At 39.7% G+C, this 24,993-nt stretch overlaps 1 protein-coding gene across 5 annotated transcripts in view; it reads right to left on the reverse strand.

The window, feature by feature from the left end:
* Positions 1 to 24,993, reverse strand: part of Hs6st2 (heparan sulfate 6-O-sulfotransferase 2) — a 279,684-nt gene that overhangs the window by 61,533 nt on the left and 193,158 nt on the right. For 3 of the 5 annotated variants that reach the window (XM_052171408.1, XM_052171411.1, XM_052171412.1), the window contains exon 3: positions 11,257 to 11,289. The exons of the other annotated variants lie outside the window; for them this stretch is intronic. In XM_052171408.1, the coding sequence (XP_052027368.1) occupies positions 11,257 to 11,289 (33 nt within the window). The remainder of the gene's footprint in view (positions 1 to 11,256; positions 11,290 to 24,993) is intronic. 5 annotated transcript variants of the gene reach the window in all.

Genomic DNA, 24,993 nt, shown 5'->3' on the forward strand with positions numbered 1-24,993 from the left:
AGGAGGTTATTTTTAATGGAATTATTCTTTATATGCTCTTCCTATACCTGCTAGAATTTAAATATGAAAATCTAGATATATGCATAATGGTATCTCAGCATCAGTTTCTTGAGAGACCAGTGCCTAATCCCTTCTTGTAGATGCAGACCTACTATCAGTTCAGCTGAAACTGTTCAGGTGTTTTTGGTCTATTATTTTGGGTGATATACGATAAAGTGTAGCAACAAAGCAAGAGAATCATAGTATTTTACTTCTTGCAAGGCCAACTTAAGGCAAAATAAACCAGATCCTAAAAACTGATTGGAAAAGCCTCACCATTTGCCTCACTCGCTGAGTATATCATTATATTCTTACTGAAGTAATTTTCTGGCTGGAACATTAGCTTGCACTAATAATTATATCAGCTCTATGACTCTGTAAATGAAATTCACACAAGTTTAGAAGTGCTAAACTATCTATGAAAGCTTGGGAACACAGTGTGCTTTAAATTATCCATAGAACTTTAAAGGTGGATATCTAGACAGAAACTGTATGAGAATAAACATAAGGGTCAATGGCTTTCCTACACCCTCAAGTGTTTGAAGAGCAGGTCCTTTATGTTCTCCTCCTTAAAGGAGAGTTCTACTGGTGGCAGGGCAGAATACAGGGTAATGATCAAATGTACAATATGAAAGATCACCCATGCTTCTGAGCCTATGAAGGAAAGAGAGGCAACCAAGTCAGCTGGAAGGCCTCATTCCTGCCCCCTATGAACTATGGTGGTACAGTGTAAAGCTACCAATTATATTCAGTTTACCATGGCAATACCAAAACTGGAGATAGTTTTGAGGTGCTAGTTAGAACACTTTAAGTTTTACTAGTACAGCATGGTTTTAATCTTATCCTTTTTTAAAAAAACATTCAAATAAGCCTATGCACATCTACAGTCTATCTGCAGAGCTGCCTGTATATAATTTCTCCCTAATAATTCTTTTTATGTAACACTCACAAGAAGTACTTGAGGATCTGTAAATTATGATGTCATTTTCTAGCATATTCCCTCATTTTTGTAGAAGGAGAAACTGAGGCTTGGAGAAAAGTGACCTGACAAAGCTCTCTCTGAATTTATGGATGAGACTTGAACTGTAATCTAGGCTAGCTAGTTATCAGTTCTTGGCTTTTGCCCATGATTTGTTCCAGCCTCTTGGTCTTTCTGTCTACCTGTCTTTATCTTCATTTCTAAAGCTCTTCTCAGGTTCATGCCCCTTAGCATGGCACAGTAGGCTACTCATAACAAAGGAAAGCTTAGAGGAGTCTCATTATTTTACTGCAACTGCCTCACCTTCAAGCCTTGGTCAGGTTTTGCTACAATCTCTTTTTGCTAAAAATGTCACCTTTATTACTCCACAGATGTTGCATTCTCCTCTGGGGTTACTACAAAATATCTCAGGGGTAGTTTCTTAATTTAATTTTTATGATACCTCATCTACTCCCTGGTTGACCCTGACCTTAGAGTATTTGAAACCCTGCACACAGATTTCCCCATGGCAAATCACAAATCCAATTTTAATTTAATCTATAACTTCCAATGTAAGTTGTTGACAGTGAGAAAAAGAGGAAGAAAGGGGGAAGAACATTGCTTACTTCCTCATGCTCATTTTCTAACGCAGCACCACAATGTACTGCTTTGAAGAATCACAAAAAGAAAGAGAACACTGCAGAAGATTTTGCCATTCCTATAGACTAGGACTCACTATTACTTCCTGGTTTTATTGGATTTATATGAGATGCGAAATGAGAATATCAGCTGTGATACATATCCTTTCCATATGCTGTCTGCTTTAGATTATAAGCTTCCAGAAGATAAAGCTACCGTAATTCTCTGTTCAGTGCCCCTTAAAAGTCTTAGGGCTAACAGGCAATGAATTTGTTCTATTGCTTGGCAGTAGACCTAATGCTTCAAAACAGAAAAAAAAATGTACTTTTGTATTAACAGACACATATTAGCGTTTACCATACTATTGCTCTTTTCTTCTCGGTTCAACTATAAGTTAAATAATGGCATTATCTCTCTGTCCCCTCAGAGGCATTGTGTCTGGCCCAGCTCATTTCAGAGGAAGTAGTTGCTCAATAAAACACCTGTTGATCAGGTCAGTGCTTACAAAATCAAGGAGCAAAAATCATATGAAGATATAATCATATTTCTAATTATAGAAATGTTGGTTTCCTTCCACTTTGCAAAACCAACTTTACTAATTATATTTTCTTGAGGGTAATTCTAGAAGAAATGGAACCACTAAATGAAGGTGGTAGAGACCATTTAGATTAGCCAAGAAAGAGAACTCAATAGACTTGGGGGTGCTCCTACCTCACCTCTGACTCATTATTCTTGCTTATAACAGTCTCTTTCTCAACACTTCTTCAAAGTGCTACGCTAACATCCTATATTTACTTGATGGAAAACAGCATAAGTGAAATTTTAGTTTACTGTATCTAGTAAAATAAAAAGGACTAAATTCAAACCTGTCATAATCAAATTATAGGTGTTACTAGCTGTACCACATGGTTTGAAACATCTCTATGTTGATTTTATATACAAACATGTAGTGAAAGTGCATTTGTCAATAATGACAAGGGTCGAACAGGAGCAGAAAGATTGAGAGGAATAGTGTTGCTGGCAGTTATGGACTTCTACAATACCAAGGAACAATACTGTTTGACTCATTTTACTGACTGTAAAAATATGGAAGTAGGAACTGCAGAGGTAGATCAGCAGCTATGAGTGCAGTGGTGGGAATTCAATTACCAGCATCCGAGCCATGTGGCTCACAACTGCTTGTAACTCCAGCTCCAGAGAATCCAATATACCCGCTTCTGGCCACTGCAGGTGTCTGGATCCACATGGCACACACACACACACACACACACACACACACACACACACACACACACACAGAGAGAGAGAGAGAGAGAGAGAGAGAGAGAGAGACAGAGACAGAGACAGAGACAGAAAGACAGAGAGACAGAGATAGAGAGACAGAGAGAGACAGAGAGACAGGAGGAGGAGATGATAGAGGAAGACAATGAGGAGGAGGAGGAGGAGAAGAAAAAGAAGAAATCTTTAAAAAAATATGGAGAAGCATATCAACTAGTTTGTCTAGTGTGTATGGCACTAAAAATACATAACCCACAGCCATACTATTGGGTAATCACCAAGTTGTGGAGCCCTGCTTGGTTTCCCCACATCTATCAAAAGCTGTCATCTGTTTCTCTTCAGTCTCAATGCTGAGAAGCAGGACCATCATTCAGCTTTCATTGTGCACTTCAATTACAGATGCAATTCAGGTATTCAAAGTAAGTCATAGTTTACATGGGCTGAATTTAAAATCAGTTCCAAGAGTATTATTTTACTTACAAATATTTTATGAGCACTGTGAAGGAGACACTGAAGCTGCTCCTATTGAAATGAATAAATGAGGCTGAACTCTCCCGGCGCATGGTTTTGCATGGCCTTCTATGAGTGGGAGTACTGAATTACACGGTTTTTCAATAATACGTTTTGAGGTTTTCAGAGAGCCTTAAACTCCTCAAATCCTCTGATTCTATTTCATTTTTTATAAGAGCCCAGCATCTTTACAATTACACCTAATTATTTCTGACTCTGTTTATTTCATCCTTTGTGAATTTCTCAAGATTTCTATGTTTATGCAACCAGAAGCTAATTCCCATTATTTCGAGGAGGTGATCAAATAAAAATACATCAGTAGGACCACATTCTCCTGCACCGATGCAAAAGCAAGCTATTGTTTAAAAGGTGTTTGAGTCAGAAAATGGCTTCTGCCTAGAGAAATCTACAATGTTAATGTCTCCCCTGTACTTTTTATTCCTTTCTACACATCACTGAGGGCATTGTCAAATCAATTCAAATGAAAAATCTGGAGAATGACTATGTATAATCTTCTCATTTAGACTCATATGCCTCTTCATTTTAATATCAAAACAACCAGTAAAGGCCATTTTAAAGACACAATTATGCCAAGTGATATTCCACAGTTTTACATGTAGAACAACCTTCTTTTAGGTTTCCTGACAAATGAATAAGATCTTCCAGAAAAGAGAAGGTAAACTGTGCCCTGTGAGCAGCAGATATCAAATGGGAAATTATAGAAGTCCCTCGAAGAAAGAATAAAGTCCCACAAACTGGCCTTTACAAATGGCACCTAGCATCCATACCAACTGTACTAGGAAAGTTGAAAAGGTTTTCAAACCACACAAGGCCTTGAAGAAGTCCTCTTACAATATTGGTGTCTAGTTGACATTGCCAGACTGGAATGCATAGAAAACAGGAGGACCCAGTGGGCCAGTGCAGCAGATGAAACAGGAAGCCCAAGGTGCTATCTTTTGGGGGATAGGGGACTAGGTACAATTTTAAAATAACAAATAAGGGATCTTTATAAAATAGGAAAGACTTCAAATCTAGAAATGGAACAAAAATTATGTAATAATTTCTAACTTGTGAAATTATTATCTTCTCCAGTTTATGTATGCACAATATCCCTATGCAACACACACACACACACCCCACAGGCAATCAAACAAGCAAACAAAAGAAGCAGACATAGTTAACTATATGTCAAGCTACAAGACAGGATTCACTTGAACTGCGTTCCTTTCTAGCATCTAATTAATTGCATGTATATAGATAAATTATTCTCGTGAGACTTCAGGGAAGTCAGAGGTTAGCTTTCTAATTCTCACCTTAGGACCTAAGTAGACTTGGATTGAGTGCCAAGACAATTGACATGAATACTGAGAGCCTTCTAAGATTAGCATTCCTTTCTTGGCACCTAACTTGCTGGTCAGCAACACCAATACTCTATCACTTGGGAGCTTACTTCCAATGCAGTCCTTTATTTCCATAGTGTTTAGTTCTTTTTGAAGATTCCCCATGGGCAAGCTGTGAAAGACACTGGGTTTTCAGATACTCATATAAAAGAAGTTGACAACTACATGTGTGGTGCTGAATTGTCAGCCTAGCTGGCAGAGGTTAGAACCAGAAGCAGTGTTTTAACTTCCTGTGACATTTACAAGAATTGTAAAGCTGACTTTTGCTGGAAAATGTATGTTTAATCTAAGCAGTTCTGATACACTGGAAAATTGGTCCCTACATATCCACTTCACAAAATTAATCAGAATGGTAGAAAGAGACTTGGCCCATATCTCTGGAAGCAACTTATTGTACTACTTCAGAGCTGTAACGACCCTTTGGGGTCATGTGCTTTGAACATTGGTTTTATTAATGAAGAAATGAGCAGAGAGGGAAGAAGTAGTATGCAGAGTTCAGGTTTTCTAGTTCCCATCTGTTTTCTAGTTCCCATCTAGGGCTCTTCCCACTATAGAAATAGCCAAAGCCAAGGCTAGGCATGTCAGCATATCTTTGCGATGTCAGTCCTTGGGAGATGAAGGGAGGAAGATTCTATAGTTCAAGAACACAGCCTGGGCTACATAACAAGATTCTGACACAAACACAGGTAGTATGCCTTGAATAACAAAGACATTCAAAATTATCAGAAAAAAATATCCCTAAGAGACTAGATGGATCATTCATATTCTATAGGCAAAGGAGGGCTATGGGCAAATTCTAATTTTGCAAAGGACAAGGAAAGTGAGGAACAGACATGTGACAAGGGACTGTCCTGTGCTATGCTTGAGAACTAAGGGGGAAATGCTCTGCTGCTAACAATAGAGTGGGCAGAAACAGGAAATGAGAATTGGTACTGAAGCCAGGAAAGCATGAGGTGGCGGAAATGAAAAGGTCTAAAGTATAAAGTCCACAAAAACATTAACAAAAGCAAAGGGCAAATTTAATGTCCCTCCCGACTCCCCGTCCATCTGATCATTCTCTATCTAATTTCAATTTCCTTCATGGCATTGGCCACTCTCTAGGACTATCATGTTCCTGTACTTCAGCCTTAATTGCCTCCAACACTTACTTCCACATATGTACAAATTCCTTAAGAAACATAGGGACACTGAGTGAGCTTGCTTATCTCAGACTGTGTGAAGTGCTTGATGCATATACATTGAATGAACAAATCTGAAAATGATATAAGAATTTAGACTGGGTTGGTCATATGTGTGAGAATTTACAGGCTAAATTCAAGGACTGGATTTTACTGCTCTGTCATCCAGTGAGGATAAGACACTGTCTCTAATCCATTACTGTTTATAAATCCTTCAAAGCAAAGGAAATAAGAGTACTAGGAATGTGCACATAGTGTTAATATGAGAGTTGCTATGGCATGTAGTAACTGGAGAGCAGGGTGGAATGAGGTACAGGCAGGAGCTCTGGGATAGCCAGGACATCCCTAAGGTATAACAGTTTAGTCAGGGACCAGAATTGGGATCTGAGAAAGGACAAAAATAGACGTGATATGTAGAACTAGGACAAGAATATTGAATTGAGACCTGCAAACCCAATAGCCATTCTAGAGCTCTAAAAGGAAGTAAGGTACAACCCTGAAGGCAAGGCAAGGACCTCAATGTATTTGGCAGCTAAACTGGTCTTCATGTACCATAAGACAGGAAGTGCCCTGAGGCTGGAATAAGGCCAACCTTCTAAAAGAGAGAAAGAGAGTGAGAGAGAGAGAGAGACAGAGAGAAAGAGACAGAGACTGAGAGAGACAGAGACAGAGGGTGAGAGAGGGAGACAGAGACAGAGAGAGATTGTTCTCTGCTGAGGGTTTCAGTACTGAGACCATAGTTTCCATTGGAGGAGTTTGTTTATAGCCAGGTCTCCCTATGAAGCACACACATTAACCAAGATTTGTCTGTCCCCTTGCTCTAATTAAAATTTAAGGTTAGACATAATCATTCATCCAGCGTAAAACACTGATGAGCCCACTTGGAATGTAAAAGCCCAAAGCAACTCAATATTTACCAAATTTAAAGGAAGCAATCAATTGTAATTCGAATTTATGCACATCCTTTCCCCACTTCAGATCTGCCTTATTTCCCTTAAGTTCCCCTCATCATTAAGACTGTCAACGAAGTTATAGTCTCTATGTATCTGCAATAAGTGAAGGGAAATGGATCAGGAATCTACACGCAGAGACTTTATAGGTCCAGTATTCACAGCCTCAATTCTCCACAGAGATCCTGGCATATTTAGTAAATATTTACAGAATGAATGAAAGAATTTCCTTATACCCCTTGAAAGAATTGTTTCAGCTTGTCATAATACTTCATGCCTACAATCCCAGAACTCAGGAGGCTGAGAACCACAAAGCTTGCTGCAAATTCTGGATTGGCTTGGGGCTACATACGTGAGTGTTTCAGGCCAGCATGGGCTACAGTTTAAGACTTTGCCTCAAAACAATTATATTCACAATATCTCAGACACCCCTGACCCAGCATATGCGTATGCCCGTGCACACAAGTACTCTCAAAATTCCCATATGGTCATTCTTCCCTTTGACAAATCACTGAAATAATAACCATTTGTTTCCCAAGAAAGATGATTTTAATTAACATTCCCTCCAAACATGCCAATCATCCAGCACCTTAAAAATGAACTCAATTTATATCAAGAAAGCTGTTCTCTATCCCCTAGAAGCACACAGCTTTCAAAGACCCAATTGGTACTGACATTTCCAGTTCATAAAAAACAGAGACTCAGTTTGCCTATCATGAAACCTGAAAGCCCACTTTGTGCCATGCTGCTAACTTAGACTTTTTTTACTTCTGCTTAAGTTAATAGCCCACCTTTGTTCCTTGTTTTTAATCCCTAATACTTCTGAAGCTTCCATCTGTTCTCCTAAGGGGATGACAAAAGCCAGACTACACTTTCAGCCTCCTAGGATATCCTGCCCTGGAGATTCTCAGCAGGCATTTGGAAATTGAAGTTAGCTCAGAGCTCCAGAATGAATTAAGGATTGGTGAGGTCAGTTTGGGAATCATTAGTGTAGGGGTTAAAGGTGAAACTACTCGAAGCAATGAAATTATTCAGGAAATCAACATAGCAAGAGGGGAGATGCAGGTCAATGACAGGAACTCAGGAGTTGCTCCATTTAAAAGAGAGCAAATGTGTATACATGCGTGTTCATAAAAAATGCTTATGCACACGCACTAGCATATAGTGTGTGTGTGTGTGTGTGTGTGTGTGTGTGTGTGTGTGTATGTGTGTTTACTAGAGATTTCAACAAAGAAAACCTAATGGATGTTGTGAAAACACTAAGATAAATGGTGAACACTTTTAAGTATAAGATGGTCAAGTGCCAGAGACTTCAGATGTCCAGAAGAATGAAGCCAAGAAGTAGCCATCAGATTGTGATAAGTGGTAGTCCCAGGTAACTTTTGTAAAAAGTAGTCTTCCCATTGTGGTTCTTGTGGATTGTATGTGACCAGACACACATGAATGTATGCAAGATACACTGGTGAGGATCTCAAAGCACCAGAAGATTAAACATCAGTAAAGAATAAGATTGGTACCGACTGTCCCATAGTCCCATACAACAACGTTAACCACAGTTACACACTCTTCCCCATGTGCTGGAATCATTGCTTAGTATTCCTAAGCACGATTTGACTTTCATTAGTGTGATAACTCTAAAAAGTTGCTTCATTTTTTTTTGTGAGAAAACCACAGCCAACAAAGGTTAAGCAAATTACCCAAGGCCACACAGACTGATAGTGCTAGGATGGACCAGAGTTCTCTTTGAAGCTGAAAGTCCCTGCTGCCAGCCACTGAAGTCCTCACACCCAGACTCCTGGTAGATAGCTATGCTTGAGGAGAAGGGAGCTGACACTGATGAAGTATCTCTTAGTGTCTATCAGCTTCTTTGCATTGAGTATTTCCTTTCACACATACTCCATCAACTTTCAGGCTTCATTTACTAAAACCTTATGAGGAATTGTTCAAATAATTCTATTTTGGGCTCTTATTAAATTAAAAAAAAAGCCCTAAAATCCATATGACTGGAAAACGTCCTGCTATCACTCAAATGTACTTGTAAATTTCCAGTGGTTTGAATTGTTTTGAAAGTGTGGCGTCATTGATAAGGTGGTTGTTTTTCAGATCCAAATTAGTAATAATTAAAGGCATTCAGTTAACTGAGAGGAATTGGGTAGCATGCTCTTAAACGGCCTCTTCTAGCCTTGACTTTTGACAATTCTTGCATTCGGATCTAGAGCCAATAATGTCAAAGATAAGGGGTTTTGAGGAGAATGGAAATTCAGCAGCAGAACTGGTTGGCATGTCAGCATCCCATTATCCCATAAAATAGTATAAAAATAACCCTGTGGCCATTAAAGACATTGATTGTGAATTCAAATCGAAGCTTGGAAACACCAAATGATATCCTAGAAATCCAACCAACTAATTTGCCTCTGGCCCAACAAAGATCTTAGAAGATCCAATTGGCTATCATGGGGGGGGGGGGGCCCGAGAGACAGGGTGTGAGGGAATGACAGACAAAAACTTGAGCAATTAATGTTTTGCTGTCTATAGAAAACCAAATCAGGTTCTGGTCTAAAGCAATTAGGATCGCTGCTAATTGTGCATGTGTGGAGCAGTAATACTAGGCATTTGGGGTGGCTTGCTCTGATTGCTCCCGTTCTTCCTCTGGATTACAAAAATCCATTCAGACAGCTAAATAATAGCAAGTACTTAGGCAAATTGTTAATTATGAGGCAGAGATAATCATAATCTTGTACATTTATGAAACTGCATATACAATGAGGATTACCAAATGAATCGTTGCTTTATTATTTTACCAGTGGTTGAAAAAATATGCAAGCCTTGCAAACGGTTTTCATACTCATTCATTCTGTCCACCAGAAATGGCCCCACCAATATTTACCAAAGCTGTTTCTTTGCCATCTCACCACCTGCACCCCTCTTTTCTTTCTAAGACTGTATAAGGAAGGTTGCCTTGACAACTCCTGCTCCAACTGAGCAGCACCATAATAAAAAGAACAGTATGTCAGAATGGTGCTACCATGTAACTTTTAAAGCAGAAAGGAAATAAAAACTATCAACACTTCTGTCAAAGCAATTTTAGGGAAAATAATCTCTCTTTTATTGACCATTCTGATAATAATCATCCACCCAATTTTATTCGCACTGAAATAAATCAAAGATCATAGTGGAAATGGGACACACTCAAAGTCACTGCTCTAGACAGTAACAACATGTAATACTCTTGCCACAAAGACACGTATCCAGACTATTATTTTTAAAAATACCCTCCCATAGCAATATGTGACTAAGTGTTGGTGTCTATTGTGTATTTTAATGCCTTATAAATGGACTATAACATTAAACAGTGACTTTTCTCAGTTGTCAGATAGTCTGAAAGATCTGAGGATGAAGATGGCATCTCAGCTCCTGAAAAATAAATTGGGCATCTTACACTGACCCCATCTAATCCATTTTCATAAGACCTAGTGGAGGAATGCCAAACTCATTACCACCTTTCTACTCTCTGAGTTATATGGTGGGGGAGAGGCATAGGTACATAGGAAGGGAAAACAGACATTGGTAAATATTTCTGGACCAAAAAAAAAAAAACCACACACACACAATAAGTCAAATATAAAACTGGTGAACATCACAACTTTAGAAGAAAATATGCCATAAAAATAGAGCTTGCCATTAAAAATTTTTTTTTCATTAACCTCTTCAGCACTGGTGACAATATGATGCAGCCCATGGCAACCGTGGGTGCTTTCTGGGAACATTTTCAATATTTCTTGTGTTTGGTTAGATTTATGCTCCTGTATCATTCATATAGCAAATAAAGGCCTACTGCTTATGGGGTCACTCTGCCTTGCAAGTCCACATACTTGCATACTTAAAAAAAAAGACATGGTCAAATAACTGATTCTCTGTTAAGAAAATGTTGGTCCAATTGTTCTGTATCCCACTCCACCCTAGGCGCAGGCAACATGCCTGAAGCACTGAAAGACTGTTGACGCTAGGGATGCTCTTACTCATACAGTCTACTCTGTCATACAACCTCAGCTATCTCTCTGCAGTGGGGCAAGCTAAATCTTCCTCTCACTTCCAGATTAGTTCTGCCTATAGACTTGAGACTGCATGCTGCTTTCAACTCAAACAAGCCAAGTATCTATAAGAAAAATTAACTATTTTATATTGCAATTAAATTGGCTGGTTATTGCAGAATCTAGTTTTTTTCTTTTTCTTTTTTCTTTCTTTTTCTTTTTTCTTTTTTGCCTCCTTGGGATTTGGTAAACTAAAAATACATTGTTGCTTACCTTGTTGCATCTAGAATCTGAAAAATCCTCCACCTGTTAAAGGAACAGTAAAACCAGTAGCAAGAGTATGCCAAGACAAAAGTTATATTTTTATAGTTTCCCAAACTGAAAGGAAATAATTCATGGGTGACTTTCCCATTTTGTTCCACATTAGCTCACTGACAATAAGAGGGGACATTTCAAATCACAAGGCTGAAAAAGGAGAAGGGCAGCATTGAGAGCCAACCTCTGGATAGCTGTGGGTAGGGAATGATGTATTTACCACTCAGATAAACTCCATTCTCTTTCTCAAGGGGCAGTGGCAAACTCAGCAAAGAGAAAAGCTCAGAAACACAAACCCAGACCAAGTCTAACCCTGGAGAGCATGGATGACATGGAAATGCTTCAATGAAAGGAGTTATGGCAGATTTTTCACATCATTGGGAATGTCTGAACACATACAAAAGAAATGAAAAGAACTTTTAGACTTTGCTTACACTTTTCAATGGGATGGAAATTCAAAGTATGCATTGCACGCGCGCACACACACACACACACACACACACACACAGTGATAAATAATTCATTACTGTAGTGTCTGGCATCCAAACACAAAATATCCATAAAAGTAAGTAAACAATATATCTCTTCATTTATAAAACTTGCTTAGATCTTTCTCATAACACAGGTCTTTGGAGTGATAAAACAGTAACTCTACAGTGTGAACTTCTTTTAGTTTGTTTTTTGCATTTACATGAGTGTTTAGGGATGTGTGTATGTGTGTGTGTGTGTGTGTGTGTGTGTGTGTGTATAAATGTACATGTGCCACTATATATATATATCAGTCAGTGGACAGTCATGATATGTGCATAGCAGTCAGAGGACAACCATGATATGTGTATAGCAGTCAGAGGACAGCCATGATATGTGTATAGCAGTCAGAGGACAGCCATGATATGTGTATAGCAGTCAGAGGACAGCCATGATATGTGTATATCAGTCAGAGGACAGCCATGATATGTGTATAGCAGTCAGAGGACAGCCATGATATGTGTATAGCAGTCAGAGGACAGCCATGATATGTGTATAGCAGTCAGAGGACAGCCATGATATGCGTATAGCAGTCAGAGGACAGCCATGATATGCGTATAGCAGTCAGAGGACAGCCATGATATGCGTATAGCAGTCAGAGGACAGCCATGATATGCGTATAGCAGTCAGAGGACAGCCATGATATGCGTATAGCAGTCAGAGGACAGCCATGATATGCGTATAGCAGTCAGAGGACAGCCATGATATGCGTATAGCAGTCAGAGGACAGCCATGATATGCGTATAGCAGTCAGAGGACAGCCATGATATGTGTATAGCAGTCAGAGGACAGCCATGATATGTGTATAGCAGTCAGAGGACAGCCATGATATGTGTATAGCAGTCAGAGGACAGCCATGATATGCGTATAGCAGTCAGAGGACAGCCATGATATGTGTATAGCAGTCAGAGGACAGCCATGATATGCGTATAGCAGTCAGAGGACAGCCATGATATGTGTATAGCAGTCAGAGGACAGCCATGATATGCGTATATCAGTCAGAGGACAGCCATGATATGTGCATAGCAGTCAGAGGACAGCCATGATATGTGTATATCAGTCAGAGGACAGCCATGATATGTGTATAGCAGTCAGAGGACAGCCATGATATGTGTATAGCAGTCAGAGGACAACCATGATATGTGTATATCAGTCAGAGGACAGCCATGATATGTGTATAGCAGTCAGAGGACAGCCATGATATGCGTATAACAGTCAGAAGACAATTTGCAAAAGTTGGTCCTCTCCTTCTACCATGTAGGCTTATGGGATTGAGCTCAGGCCCTTCAGCTTGATCACAAGCTTGACCACTGGGCCATCTTAGTTAACTTCTCATCTGAGGAGTGTCTGTCTCTGAAGTTGTGCCAGGTCAGTTTGAGACTCAGTTAGCTTTCTGATATCATTCACACCACTACAAGGGGCACTAGAATTATACTGTAATTACATTACAATGTTATAAGGGCCTGTATGTTGTTATGGGAGAAGTGTCTTATTACATCAAGAATATGTTCAGGCTTCTAGGGTGAGTTAGAACTATCTTTAAATAGCAGGGCGAGCAGCAGAGCCTTGCTTGCATCACCACTTGGGGAACAGTATATTACTTTCTGAAAATCTTGAGTCTTTGGTGCAGGTATACCTCACTTTCCTGCTTCTTGGTTGCTAAGGCTTCTGGGGAAACACATGTTCTGAGAAACCAACAAGATATGCCTGGTGAGTTTTGACACTAAATCTTTCAACAAGATACCCCCATGAATTGACTTGATATTCAAAGTCCAATGTATTCTCTTTCACTCCAGCCATAACAGAGAAGAATTTTAGAGCATTCTAATCTGCCCCATGATATAACATCCTTATACAATGAAGACAGCCTAGAAGCCCTTGCGCACACTTGGCCCCGTGAACCAAAGAAAATACAAATTTTGGATGAAAATACAAACAAACGAAAAGCCTGACAAAAACAATAATAAGAGAACACTTTTAAAATGAAAATATGATAGAATGTATTGATTTGCTTTAGGTCCAGGAATTTCCAAAGTAAAATACACAGTAGTTTCTAAAACCATAACTTTCATTATACTCTCCTAATGGAAATCATCAAATGATGTAAATATGTCCATTGATTTGTATCAGGGCTGGGTTAAATTTAACTTCAATCTGAGAGTTGTTATCTCTCAAGAGTATTACTTTTTATTTTTAGGCAAACTTCCCTCCTGCTTGTTAGCATTTCCCACTGATTGCACTGAGAAGACCTTAAAGAGCTTAAAGATCATTACCTGAGTGTCCAGGTGGCCAGAGGGGCAGCATTCAGTGACGAGCCATGAAGATGTTACAGGTACATCAATGTTGCAGGTACATCAATTGAAAGCATGGACGGCCATTGCAGGTGAGCCATTGCCATGGGCGAAAGGCAAAAATTAATATGAGAGAGAGAGAGAGAGAGAGAGAGAGAGAGAGAGAGAGAGAGAGAGAGACTGTTAGAAGAAATGGAATTAATTTTAAAAACTTATTTTACTCAACTGTACACATACTCTCCTTTGGAATGGTTCTCAAAAGGAATCCTTTAAATAGATCCTTTAATCATGAAGAGTTATTCAAGCTACATTTATTATCCAATATGTGCCAGGAATTTCTATAGGATATAACAGTGACTAAAACAAACAAACAAACAAAATCCTTCCTTTTTGCAAAGTCTGCAATCCTGTGGAATATTTTGAGGGCCATCTGCTTGAAATAAGAATTCTCCAGAAATATACCATATGTGAAAGTATTTCTCCTGGTTTTATTTTTTCTTTTCTTTATGTATGAAGAATATACCCAATGGCATCACAGTCCAACATTTGTAATAGACGAAACTGCTTTCTGATTAGAAGGAAGACTATAAACACATGGTCTCTTCCCCTTAAAAGCCCTCCCCAAAGGCCATTACTTAGGGTTCTTTACAGCTGCCCCAAGAGCCTCCATTACTTTCTGAAAGGTTGTGAAAACCAGGCCTGTCAATAATAATTCTGTTCTCAGTGGGAGGGGAGGTGTTTAGTCTTGCCTGGAGTAGTTGTCCCAAAGTGTGGTGGTTCCCAGGGTGCACTTCCCTTCCCTGAGGAGATGGGGAGGAGATAATGGGGAGAAGGATTTGAAAGGGTAAAACTGGGAGGGGATGGGGGGGCTACAATTGGGATGTAATGTGAATTTAAAAAGGTAAACTATGAAAAGAAGAAAATAATATGCTAGTTTCACATCTTAATAGAGTTTTGTTCATTGGCTCTTATTTTTTTTTCTCTAAGAAGTGGCCCAGGTGACAAGCTGAGACTAAACTCATTAGCCCTTAGCAAGTCCCATTCTGGGAAAACAGCACTGGAGGCTCATGGGACAGCTACAAAGAACCCTACGTGATTGGAAGACAAAGGAGTCCTGGTTATCCAGTCCATGACTTGGATGCTGTGCTAAGATCAAAAAGCTAGGCTCAACCTCCAAATGGCAGCAGTTACCTAAAAATGTCAAGTCAGTAGGATAAGCAAAAGATAGAAATGAAGACAATACGCCTATCACTGGAATAATGGGAATATGGGAGTACTTGAGATTTTGAAATTCTTTTTTTTATTATTATTATTTTCTATATTCTTTGTTTACATTCCAAATGATTTTCCCTTTCCTGGTTCCCCCACCCCCTAAATCCCATAAGTCCTCTTCCCTCCGCCAGTTTCCCCAATCAACACCCTCCCACTCCTCTGTCCTGGCAATCCCTACAATGCTGCATCAAGAGGAATTCACCTTTTCTTTGCAACTATTTCATTGATATATACAATGCATTTTTATTAGATTTCCCATCTCTCCTGTTGATTCCTCTTGCCCAAGTTATGATTACTTTTACTCTCCACTCATTTGTTGTGACACACTGAGTTTAATTAGGGTAGATTGCATAGGCATGGATGGTTGAGGCTATTTCACTGGAGTCTGGGGAACTTAGAAGTGCCTAAACTACTGAGGAAAATTACGTTAGATGAGGGCTTCCATCTGAACCGGGAATTTTCAACTATGGTGCCTACCTTTGGTATTTACATTATTAGGGTCTGTGCTTGGGGCTTCAGAAAAAAATAAAGTAATTCACTTTAATATTAAGACCTAAATCAAAACTTAAAAAAAGCAAAATTGAATAAAAATGTAAGAGCTCTTGCCCAGGAATCACGATTCCAGGTTTCTGGTTCCAATTTTCCCAAGTTTCATCTTGGGCAATAATCTTTTCCACTGGCTTTCTGGAGATGAACTAGTTCAACAAGCCAGTTTTTAAAGCACCCCATTTCCAGGCTCAACCGTTCTCTATTTTTCATTTCAACTGTTTTAGTCTAGTTGTCTTTTCAATACAGCCTACTACTGGTAGTTCAAAGAGCCCAGCACTCCTGCATTCACAAGTAGATGAGACATGGTCAAAACAACAGTATCCAAATGGAAATGTGGCTGCTCATTATTCTCTCTGGGGAAACAGCTCTATTTATTTAAATATACAAAGGGGTTAATTCTTTATTGTGTAAAATTTACATCAAAAATTGGGAAACCACCAAAAGTCAACAACTGATTGACCAATATTTCCCCACTCCAATTTTTCTTTCTCCTCGTATACATGGTTTATCTACCAAGAGCCTGGCATGGGGTAAGAACAGTATGTTTGCAGAGACTTTTATAGTCACATAGGCCCAAATAAAGGATGCTCTGATTTGGTTAAGGATACTTAAATCTCTTTCTACAGAAACATTTTGCCTGAATGCAAATTTGTAAGAAGCAATTGTTTACCATAGCTCCAGAGCTTCCAAGCAAATGGTTTCCAAGTAAGTAGCCATTTGGTCTCTCTCTCTCTCTCTCTCTCTCTCTCTCTCTCTCTCTCTCTCTCTCTCTCTCTCTCTCTCTGTTACTGTCTCTGTTTCTCTCTCTCCCTTCCTTCTCCCTCTTTTCCTCCCCACTGTGCCTTTGACTGCACATTTTTTCCAGTGTCATCTTGCTCTGACCTAGTAGATTACCAGTCCACTAACTCACCACACTTCTTTTTTCTATTTGATACTACACTCTCTCTTTGGCTTCTGAGAATCAAATGTAGTATATGCTAGCAGTAAACACACAGCAACTAATGATGGCAAAACCCTTTTCACATTCACTAGGCTAATTAGTTCCCTACAGCTAGGAAAGGATCTAACAAAAGCTTAGGTTAAAGACTATTCAAACTGCTGCAGACAGATGGGGAGCCAGAAAGAAGGGCCTGCACACTTGTCCTGTTACAACTCACTTTTTCCTTATAAAAATCTTTAAATTGTTGGTTTTTGCAGAGGTTTGAGGTCATGAAATAAGTCCAGGAATCATACATATTAAATGACAGTACATTTACTACCTGCTCCACTCTCTTGCCTACAAAATGGGGCAATTATAATGCCTGTACTAATAATGATACACAACATGTATAAAATATATTATTATGAGTAAAGCCCAGTTAGAAGAGAAACCAGTCTAGTCAGAGCAGAAACCTGGTGTCATTTTTAAGCATGTCAATGAGTTGGAGTATAGGATAGTTTTCAAGTTACTTGTGTAATGATTAGTTGAGATTATACATAGATATTCTATAGCAGAAGACAAGAATCAGAGTCAACATGCAATAACCTTTATGTAGGATTATTTTTATCTAGGAGGAAATCCAAATAAGAGAATAGGAGAATAGGCTCAGCAGTTAACAACAGTACTGGCTGTTTTTCCAGAGGACTCAGGTTCGATTCCCAGCACCCACAGTGCAGCTCATATAACTATCTGTTACTCTAGTTCCAGGGGCTTTGACACTCTTACACAATGCACATAAAATACAATTAAATTAATTATTTTAAAAATGAGACTAGTCCAAAATGATAGTGAGCTGAGTTGCAGGCCACAGAAATAGCTCTCTGACCTCTGTCACGGAGCCATCTTTCACTGGGAACAGAATCAGGTCTTCAAAAACAGTGCCCCAAAATACCTATATACCAATAGCCAACCACACTTATTAATACTGTAGAGAGATTTGCCTTATTCTGTTTGGTCATTCTGCATTATTTCTCAATCTATACCAAGTCCACATGAAATAATGCTTACTGCATAGAACAGGGTTAACCTGAGGAAACTGTAATCCAGATCATCTTTCCTAAGTACACTTTATCTGTTTTTTATCCACAAGCCCCAGCCTTTGTCACAACTGCAAAGTTGTCTGTTCTGATTGTTCCTTTCACAGTACCTCCCTTTTCTCTAAGACACTCAAGTTGGTTTCCAAACTTCCCGTCATGTCATTCCATTTTCTGCCAGCCAACATGTATTTCAATCTGGTATTTGTATTTTGGCAATAGTCATAGGAATACAGAGCCTTTTAGGACCATAGTAATTACTGTTCATTGATTTTTACCCTCAACCCTCTGACAATTAAGAAGTATTTTTAATAACCCCTTAATAACATGAGATGCCACACAGATCAATTATAGTGTTGCATTTAATTCATAGCTATTGGTTGCTTATTCCCTAGATTAAATATAGGTAGCTTGGACTAGAATGCAATAATTAAGGTCCTCATTTCAGAACTGTTGAGTATCTGGCTCAAAACTTTGGCAAACACATTCCTTTTTTATCATAAATTTTTTACTCGATGCTTTTTATTTACATTTCAAATGATTTCCCCCTTTCTGGTCCCCCACTCCCTAAAAGTCGCATAACCCCCTTCTCTCCCCCTGTTCTCCCACCCACCCCTTCCCACTTCCCTGTTCTGGTTTTGCTCTATACTGCTACACTGAGTTTTTCCAGAACCAGGTGCCACTCCTCCATTCTTCTTATACCTCATTTGATGTGTGGATTATGTCTTGGGTATTCAAAGTTTCTAGGCTAATATCCACTTATCAGTGAGTGCATACCATGATTGATCTTTTGAGTCTGGGTTACCTCACTTAGTATGATGTTCTCCAGCTCTATCCATTTGCCTAAGAATTTCATGAATTCATTGTTTCTAGTGGCTGAACAGTACTCCATTGTGTATATATACCACATTTTTTGCATCCATTCTTCCGTTGAGGGATACCTGGGTTCTTTCCAGGTTCTGGCTATTATAAATAGGGCTGCTATGAACATAGTGGAGCACGTATCTTTATTACCTGCTGGGGAATCTTTTGGGTATATGCCCAGGAGTGATATAGCAGGATCCTCTGGAAGTGACTTGCCCAACACATTCCTAATTAGGTAATATGGTTGGTCGACTAGCTGCCTTTCCCATGTTCCTATTTACTGTACTATTTTCATGAACTATATAGCCCAAGTCTCATAAACAGAGAACCAGACAAAAAATGCTCCTGAATTTCTCTAAGAGACCCCCCATGCCAAGGGCTTGGAAGACAAGTTGTTCCTGTTGTGATTATAAAAAGATAAAGAGATATTATATGTATATGTTCTATGGGCTGTGGTTAAGGTGTAGGGGAAGGGTGTACCTCAGCAGGTCCATGATAGTATAGCATAGAATAAAGTTTATTCAGGGCACGGGGAGGGGGTTAAGAGGGTAGTAAGAGATAGAGAAAGGCAGAGAGAGGGTGAGATTAGAGAAGTAGAAGGCCAGTCATGACCACGTGGAGAGAGGGAGGAGAAAAGCCCAAGAGGGCAAGAGAGAAGCAAGCAGGAAGAGAAGCAAGCAGGAAACAGGAGTAAGAGGCAAGAGACTACAGAGAGAGGAGGGGGTAAGCAGCCCCTTTTATAGTGGGCCAGACCTATCTGGCTGTTGCCAGGTAACTGTGGGGGTGGAGCTTAGACAGAATCCTAACAGTTCCTCAGTAGCATACTCTTCTTATCAGATCCGCAGACACCTCCTGCTCCCCATGCATCTTTGAATGGCCATGACTGAGAATTTGTATAGCACTCAGCACCCAAGCTAGGAGCTGCCTAACTGGGGCATATTAAGCCAATTTACGGGATTCTATTGATGAGTTGGTATGTTAAATCTCTGAGGTTACATTTGTTAAGAACCATAAACCTAAACAAGTGACTAACATGGACACATCCGTGCTTTGGGGGTGGCAAATCTTTTCATTACTGCCTTTAATGGTAACAGAGTCAGCGCCTATCACATCATGTCTGAGTCAGAACACAAGTGGCTGCTAAAAACAAGTGATACAGAACGTTATTTCAGCATTAACCACTCATCTTTGACATTTTAGATTTGAGTCCCATATCCACTTGTTCTTCCATATCTCTGATAAGTAGTTTCAGTTTCTATGGAAAGAGGATATGTAAATAGACACTGTGAGAACTGGATTACATCTTTTAGGGACTATTGGAGTCACTCAACATTTCTGGATGCTGAAATCAGGCTGGGGACAGAGACTCACCACAGAGCATAGCAGTGGCAGAGCCAAGGACAGGATCCACTTTAATAGTATGTCACTCATACCATTTGTACTAGAAGCTTCTTAGAACAATGGTTCTCAACCTGTGGGTAGAGACCCCCCTCAACTAGGTGTCACATATCAGATGTTTACATTAGGACTCATAACAGTAGCACAATTAGTTATGAAATAACAGTGAAAATAGTATAATGGTTGGGAGGATCATCACAACATGAGGAACTGTATTAAAGGATCACAGCATTAGGAAGATTGAGAACCACTAGCTTAGAGCATCTTCTCTCAGACACAATCACACTCATACCACACTTCAGAGCAAGTAAAGAGCTAGGACTGCAAAAGTCTCTAAAAGCATCTACAGAAGACTGGAAGATTATCTCATTCTTCATTTCTATAGTTGTTAATGTAGAAACAACAGTTTTATGCTTTTTGATAACTTCTTACTCACAGGCTGATTGTTGACTACTTCACCCATTATCCTCGACTATTCCATTATCCTTTTCATCTGAGGATCACAATGCCAAATACACGAGCCCTTTATTGCTGAAGTACCAATCACATTTTTGAAACAAAATGGATCTGATGAGAAAGCTTGCTGCACAGCCTTTTCACAGAAGGATTTTCTTCTCTGCTGGCAAGTCAGTTAGTCCTCAGTGGCAGAAGCCTGTTCTCAGCTCTTTGTTGTCTGCATGACCACCCTCTTTTCACCTCCCCCAACTCCCAACCTCATACACCAGAATTTAGTAAAATTCTCCCACTTTGGCATCATAAGAGTGCCCTCTAGTGATGATCCAATTAAGAACCTGGGGACCAAGGGGCTTTGGTGGGAAATGGGGTCTTAACTTGCCCTTGGCCATCTGAGGCATTTCTGTGTCACCTATTTATCAATTTAGTTTTTCTCAAAGCAGGGAAATGGGTGGTTTATAATGGAGTAAGCCAAGAAAAACAAAATGGAGGGCCACAAACCTTAGAAACTCTGATGTCCTGCTTCCTGAGAAGAGTTAGCATTCATGATGCAGGATGCCTTTGAGGCATAAAATGCATGTGCAGGCACAAGCTGACTCTTCAGTCGAAATCTAGCAAGTATTTTCATACATGCCTTAGAGTTCCCTGTATGCAAGCATCTGTAGTCCTATGATGGGACCTTATAATATGTTCCCTCAATGTAGTCACATTGTATATTTTTTTTTCAGCAGAAAAGAATCAAAAATCCCTTGGAAATGTCCCTGAGTGTGACAGACTTGCTGTCCATTGCAAGACAGACTAGAAAAAAATGGCATTTACAATATTTAATACAATATAAGACTACCATAAGTAACCACTTGGAGTTATTCCCTCCTATTATACTTCCAGGCTTAAGAGTTTAGGGTCTGGGAGATCCACAGTGCCTGTTATTTAAGCACTGGTTCAAACCAGCAGAAACGTTTCCACTGGATCTTTTACAGTCAACCATGCAAAGCTCTACTTCATTGTATCCCTAATATTTTATGTTGAAACAAACAAAAAATTTGGTAAATTGCCAACATGAAGTATAACTGCTTCACTCATATTACCATGTTTAACCACAGGGATTGCACAAGGTCCCTAACAAGGAATCATTTGGCCAGTGCTAACGTAACGATTGAGATCATTCTCAAGACTTGTTTAGTGAAGTCACTAACAGGATCAGACTCATGGGATGGTACATAATGGATATATGTCAGTCCTTTTTAGTGGGGATGGGGAATGGGGGGATGGGGAATGTTTAGGTCTCTGATGAAGTCAAATCATGGTGAGAGCAATGGATTTGATGGGAAACTTCATTCAAGCTGGTCCCAAATGAAAAGTTGAGACCTGCAACCATGTTCCAGAACCACAGCACCTCTTCTTTGGTTACTTCAAACTTGGTCAGTCTCATTTTCCTCAACAGAACTGGTACCCCTTTGTGATCTCCAGCACTTCCCAGCAAAAGACACAAACTACATGAGCCAAAAAAAATACTTGTTTAATTCAATACACCCAACATTCTTCATGTAAGGTGCCAGGAGCTGCATCATCTTGCTCAGATATTTCTGAAGATGCAACTTATAGGGTCAAGTAAATGAAACACTTGGGTGCTGGTCTTGATGATTTAAAAGAAGCTGTGTGACAAGAACTTTGATGGGCCACTGCTCTTCTTGCCACCACTTGCCCAGCCTGTGTCTTCTGCAGAAGCTGGGAGCCGAGAGGCCATGTCTTTCTCCATGTTTAGGAAAGAGAGAAAAGAACTATAGAAGTTGAGTAAGGCTATAAAATCTCAAAGCATGGACTCAGAGATGTACTTCCTCCAATGTAAAGCCCCCGAAAACAAAACAAAACAAAACAAAACAAAACAAAACAAAATATAACATTTATGGGGTTGTTCTCTAAATAGCTACCAAAAGAAAATCACAATGAACAACAAAAACCTTTAAAGGTTCCATAACCTCCTCAAACCACACCACCAACCACAGACGAAGTGCTGTACCACATGAGCCTATGGGTGGACATTTCTCATTCAAACTCACCACGCCTGTCAAATAGTAACAGGATTTTTTTTCTGCCTGCGGCCATGCCTCCCATACCTTTATGGACTTTCCCTCCAGGACCAAAAGCCCAAACAAACTTTTTTTTCCCTGTACGTTGGTTTTGGTGATGGTATTTTATCACACTATCCGATATATAAATAAATAATAGAGCATATGCAGTATGTTCCTAATTAAATTTTCCCTGTGCTATCTATGGAAGTATTTTTTGAATGAACAATGAACAGTTTTGTGGTCTATGGGGCAAAACTAGGACCAAAATTATTCAGTTTTTGTCCTTCAAAATATCAAACTCAGGGCACATTTGTAGAATCAACCAGAAAAATATGTTTTCCAGAATTATTGGGACCTTTCCCTTAATGAGCAAATAACGCCATTCACATCATCAACTTCCTCTCTGCCAGACACTGTACGCTTTACAGAAATTATTTAATCCAAAGAAAAATAGCTTAAAATTATTGTGCAGATAAGAAAACCATGGATCAGGAGGGAAAGTTTAGTTGTTTGGCCAGTCTGACAAGCTGAGTTTGAACCTCAGGACCTACCTGAGTAAGAAGAAAGCCAACACTCTGAGCTCACCATGTGCATGCCCACGTGTATGAATGTGTACACAAATAAACAAAAAAGCAAGCAATAAATTCAATCACAAATAAAATAATTCAAAAAGAGAAGAAAAATGGAGCTATGAAGGATTTGCCCAGTAAGAGCCTGCATTCAAATCCAGAATCACAGGATGCCTGTCCCCAAGCACATTAGCCACTAACTTGTAACCGAAATTGATTTTACCTGCACTGCAGTGTTGTGAGGTAGGCATCATTCTTTGTTCACAGGGAAGATAGAGAGTCTCAGAATACAACTTACTCAAGGTCATATTGCTAATAAGTAAAACTACCAGGACAGAAATGTTCAGTCCTCCAGCCCGAATACTATGCCTTTGCACGTTAGACTCTGTGCTTGCCTCACTGTGGCCCTGATATTGAAAGGGTCACTGTATATAATCAAGCTGGGCATAACACACTTTCATTGAGAGCTGGGAACAGTGCACTCCAAAGTGCTTCCATGTATGCCTCTCCTTAAGCCTCCCAAGGGACTATTTTTCATTTTGAATTCCAGGATAGCGTGCAAACCACTTGAACATAAGGGACCTGGATGAGAACTCAGTGTAAATCTTCCTGGGACCTGTGCTGTGCTTTAGACATAAATCAAGTGGATGTGGGTGGGCCCAGTACCTTCAGGGAAAGTGAATTGCCAAGCGGATCTGGTCTCTCTGGAGTAGTGGTGGGGGTGGGGGGTGGGTAGGAGGAGGAGCAGGGGAAGAACTGCCTTTGTTCCTATTGTTTCTATTTTTTTTTTATCAATACAAGAATATGATTAGAGCAGAAAGACAGAATCCAGAACTGTAGGTCAAAGATACCACAGTGCAGAGGGGGCTGGAAGAAGACTGTGTACCTATGGTAAGAGGATGAGTTGACACCTTGAGAAATCATAGGTGTTGTCATGAAATGGCATGGTGAAGAAGACCATGTACACTGATCACAACTTAGTTTTAAATTTATTCAAACAGAAAGGTATTGCTAAGAGACCATCAAGTCCAAACTCTTAATTTATACCTTCAGAGAGAGAAAGGGATCTATAAAGGATCATAGCGTTAAGCATGGGCCCCAGACCTTCTCTCAGCCCTTACATTTTTTCCATTTAGGAGTTTATAAAACACCATTATTTTCTTGTAAAAAGACAAAACAGAAAGAAAAAAACCTCCAGAGTCCCCTGAAAGAGAAAAGGATAGCAGCAAAGGGATGGGAGAGGGTGGGGGGCGGGCAGGGGGTGGGGGGTGGGGGGTGGGGGGGGGGGTGGGCCCGGGGGAAGCTGGTATGAAGTTGCAGAACGAAGACTAAGCTTTCTTTTCCAACAGTAACTGGAAGATATCCTTTCCTATCTTCTTGCTCAGGCCCAAAACACTGAGCCTTGAAGAAGTGAAGCACTTAGCCCTTCAGTAAACACATGGAGAAGACAGCTTCCAGGGTGCTCACATCTCAAAGGTTAAGGGGCTTTTCACACAAACAGTGTGAAACCACCTCATTTCTTTTCACCTACATTCCTAGTACAAACGAGTACATGCTAAATTTTCATATGTCCAATTTTGCAATTACTCTAATGAATCTGAACTCTTATCGGCTAGCCTAGATCCAATGAAGCCTTGGAAAGTACCTTGGCCCAGCCTTTTGAGAACATTTTTGGTTGCTCCTGTT

This window comes from Apodemus sylvaticus, chromosome X, assembly GCF_947179515.1.
Source record: "Apodemus sylvaticus chromosome X, mApoSyl1.1, whole genome shotgun sequence".
Taxonomy (NCBI): domain Eukaryota; kingdom Metazoa; phylum Chordata; class Mammalia; order Rodentia; family Muridae; genus Apodemus; species Apodemus sylvaticus.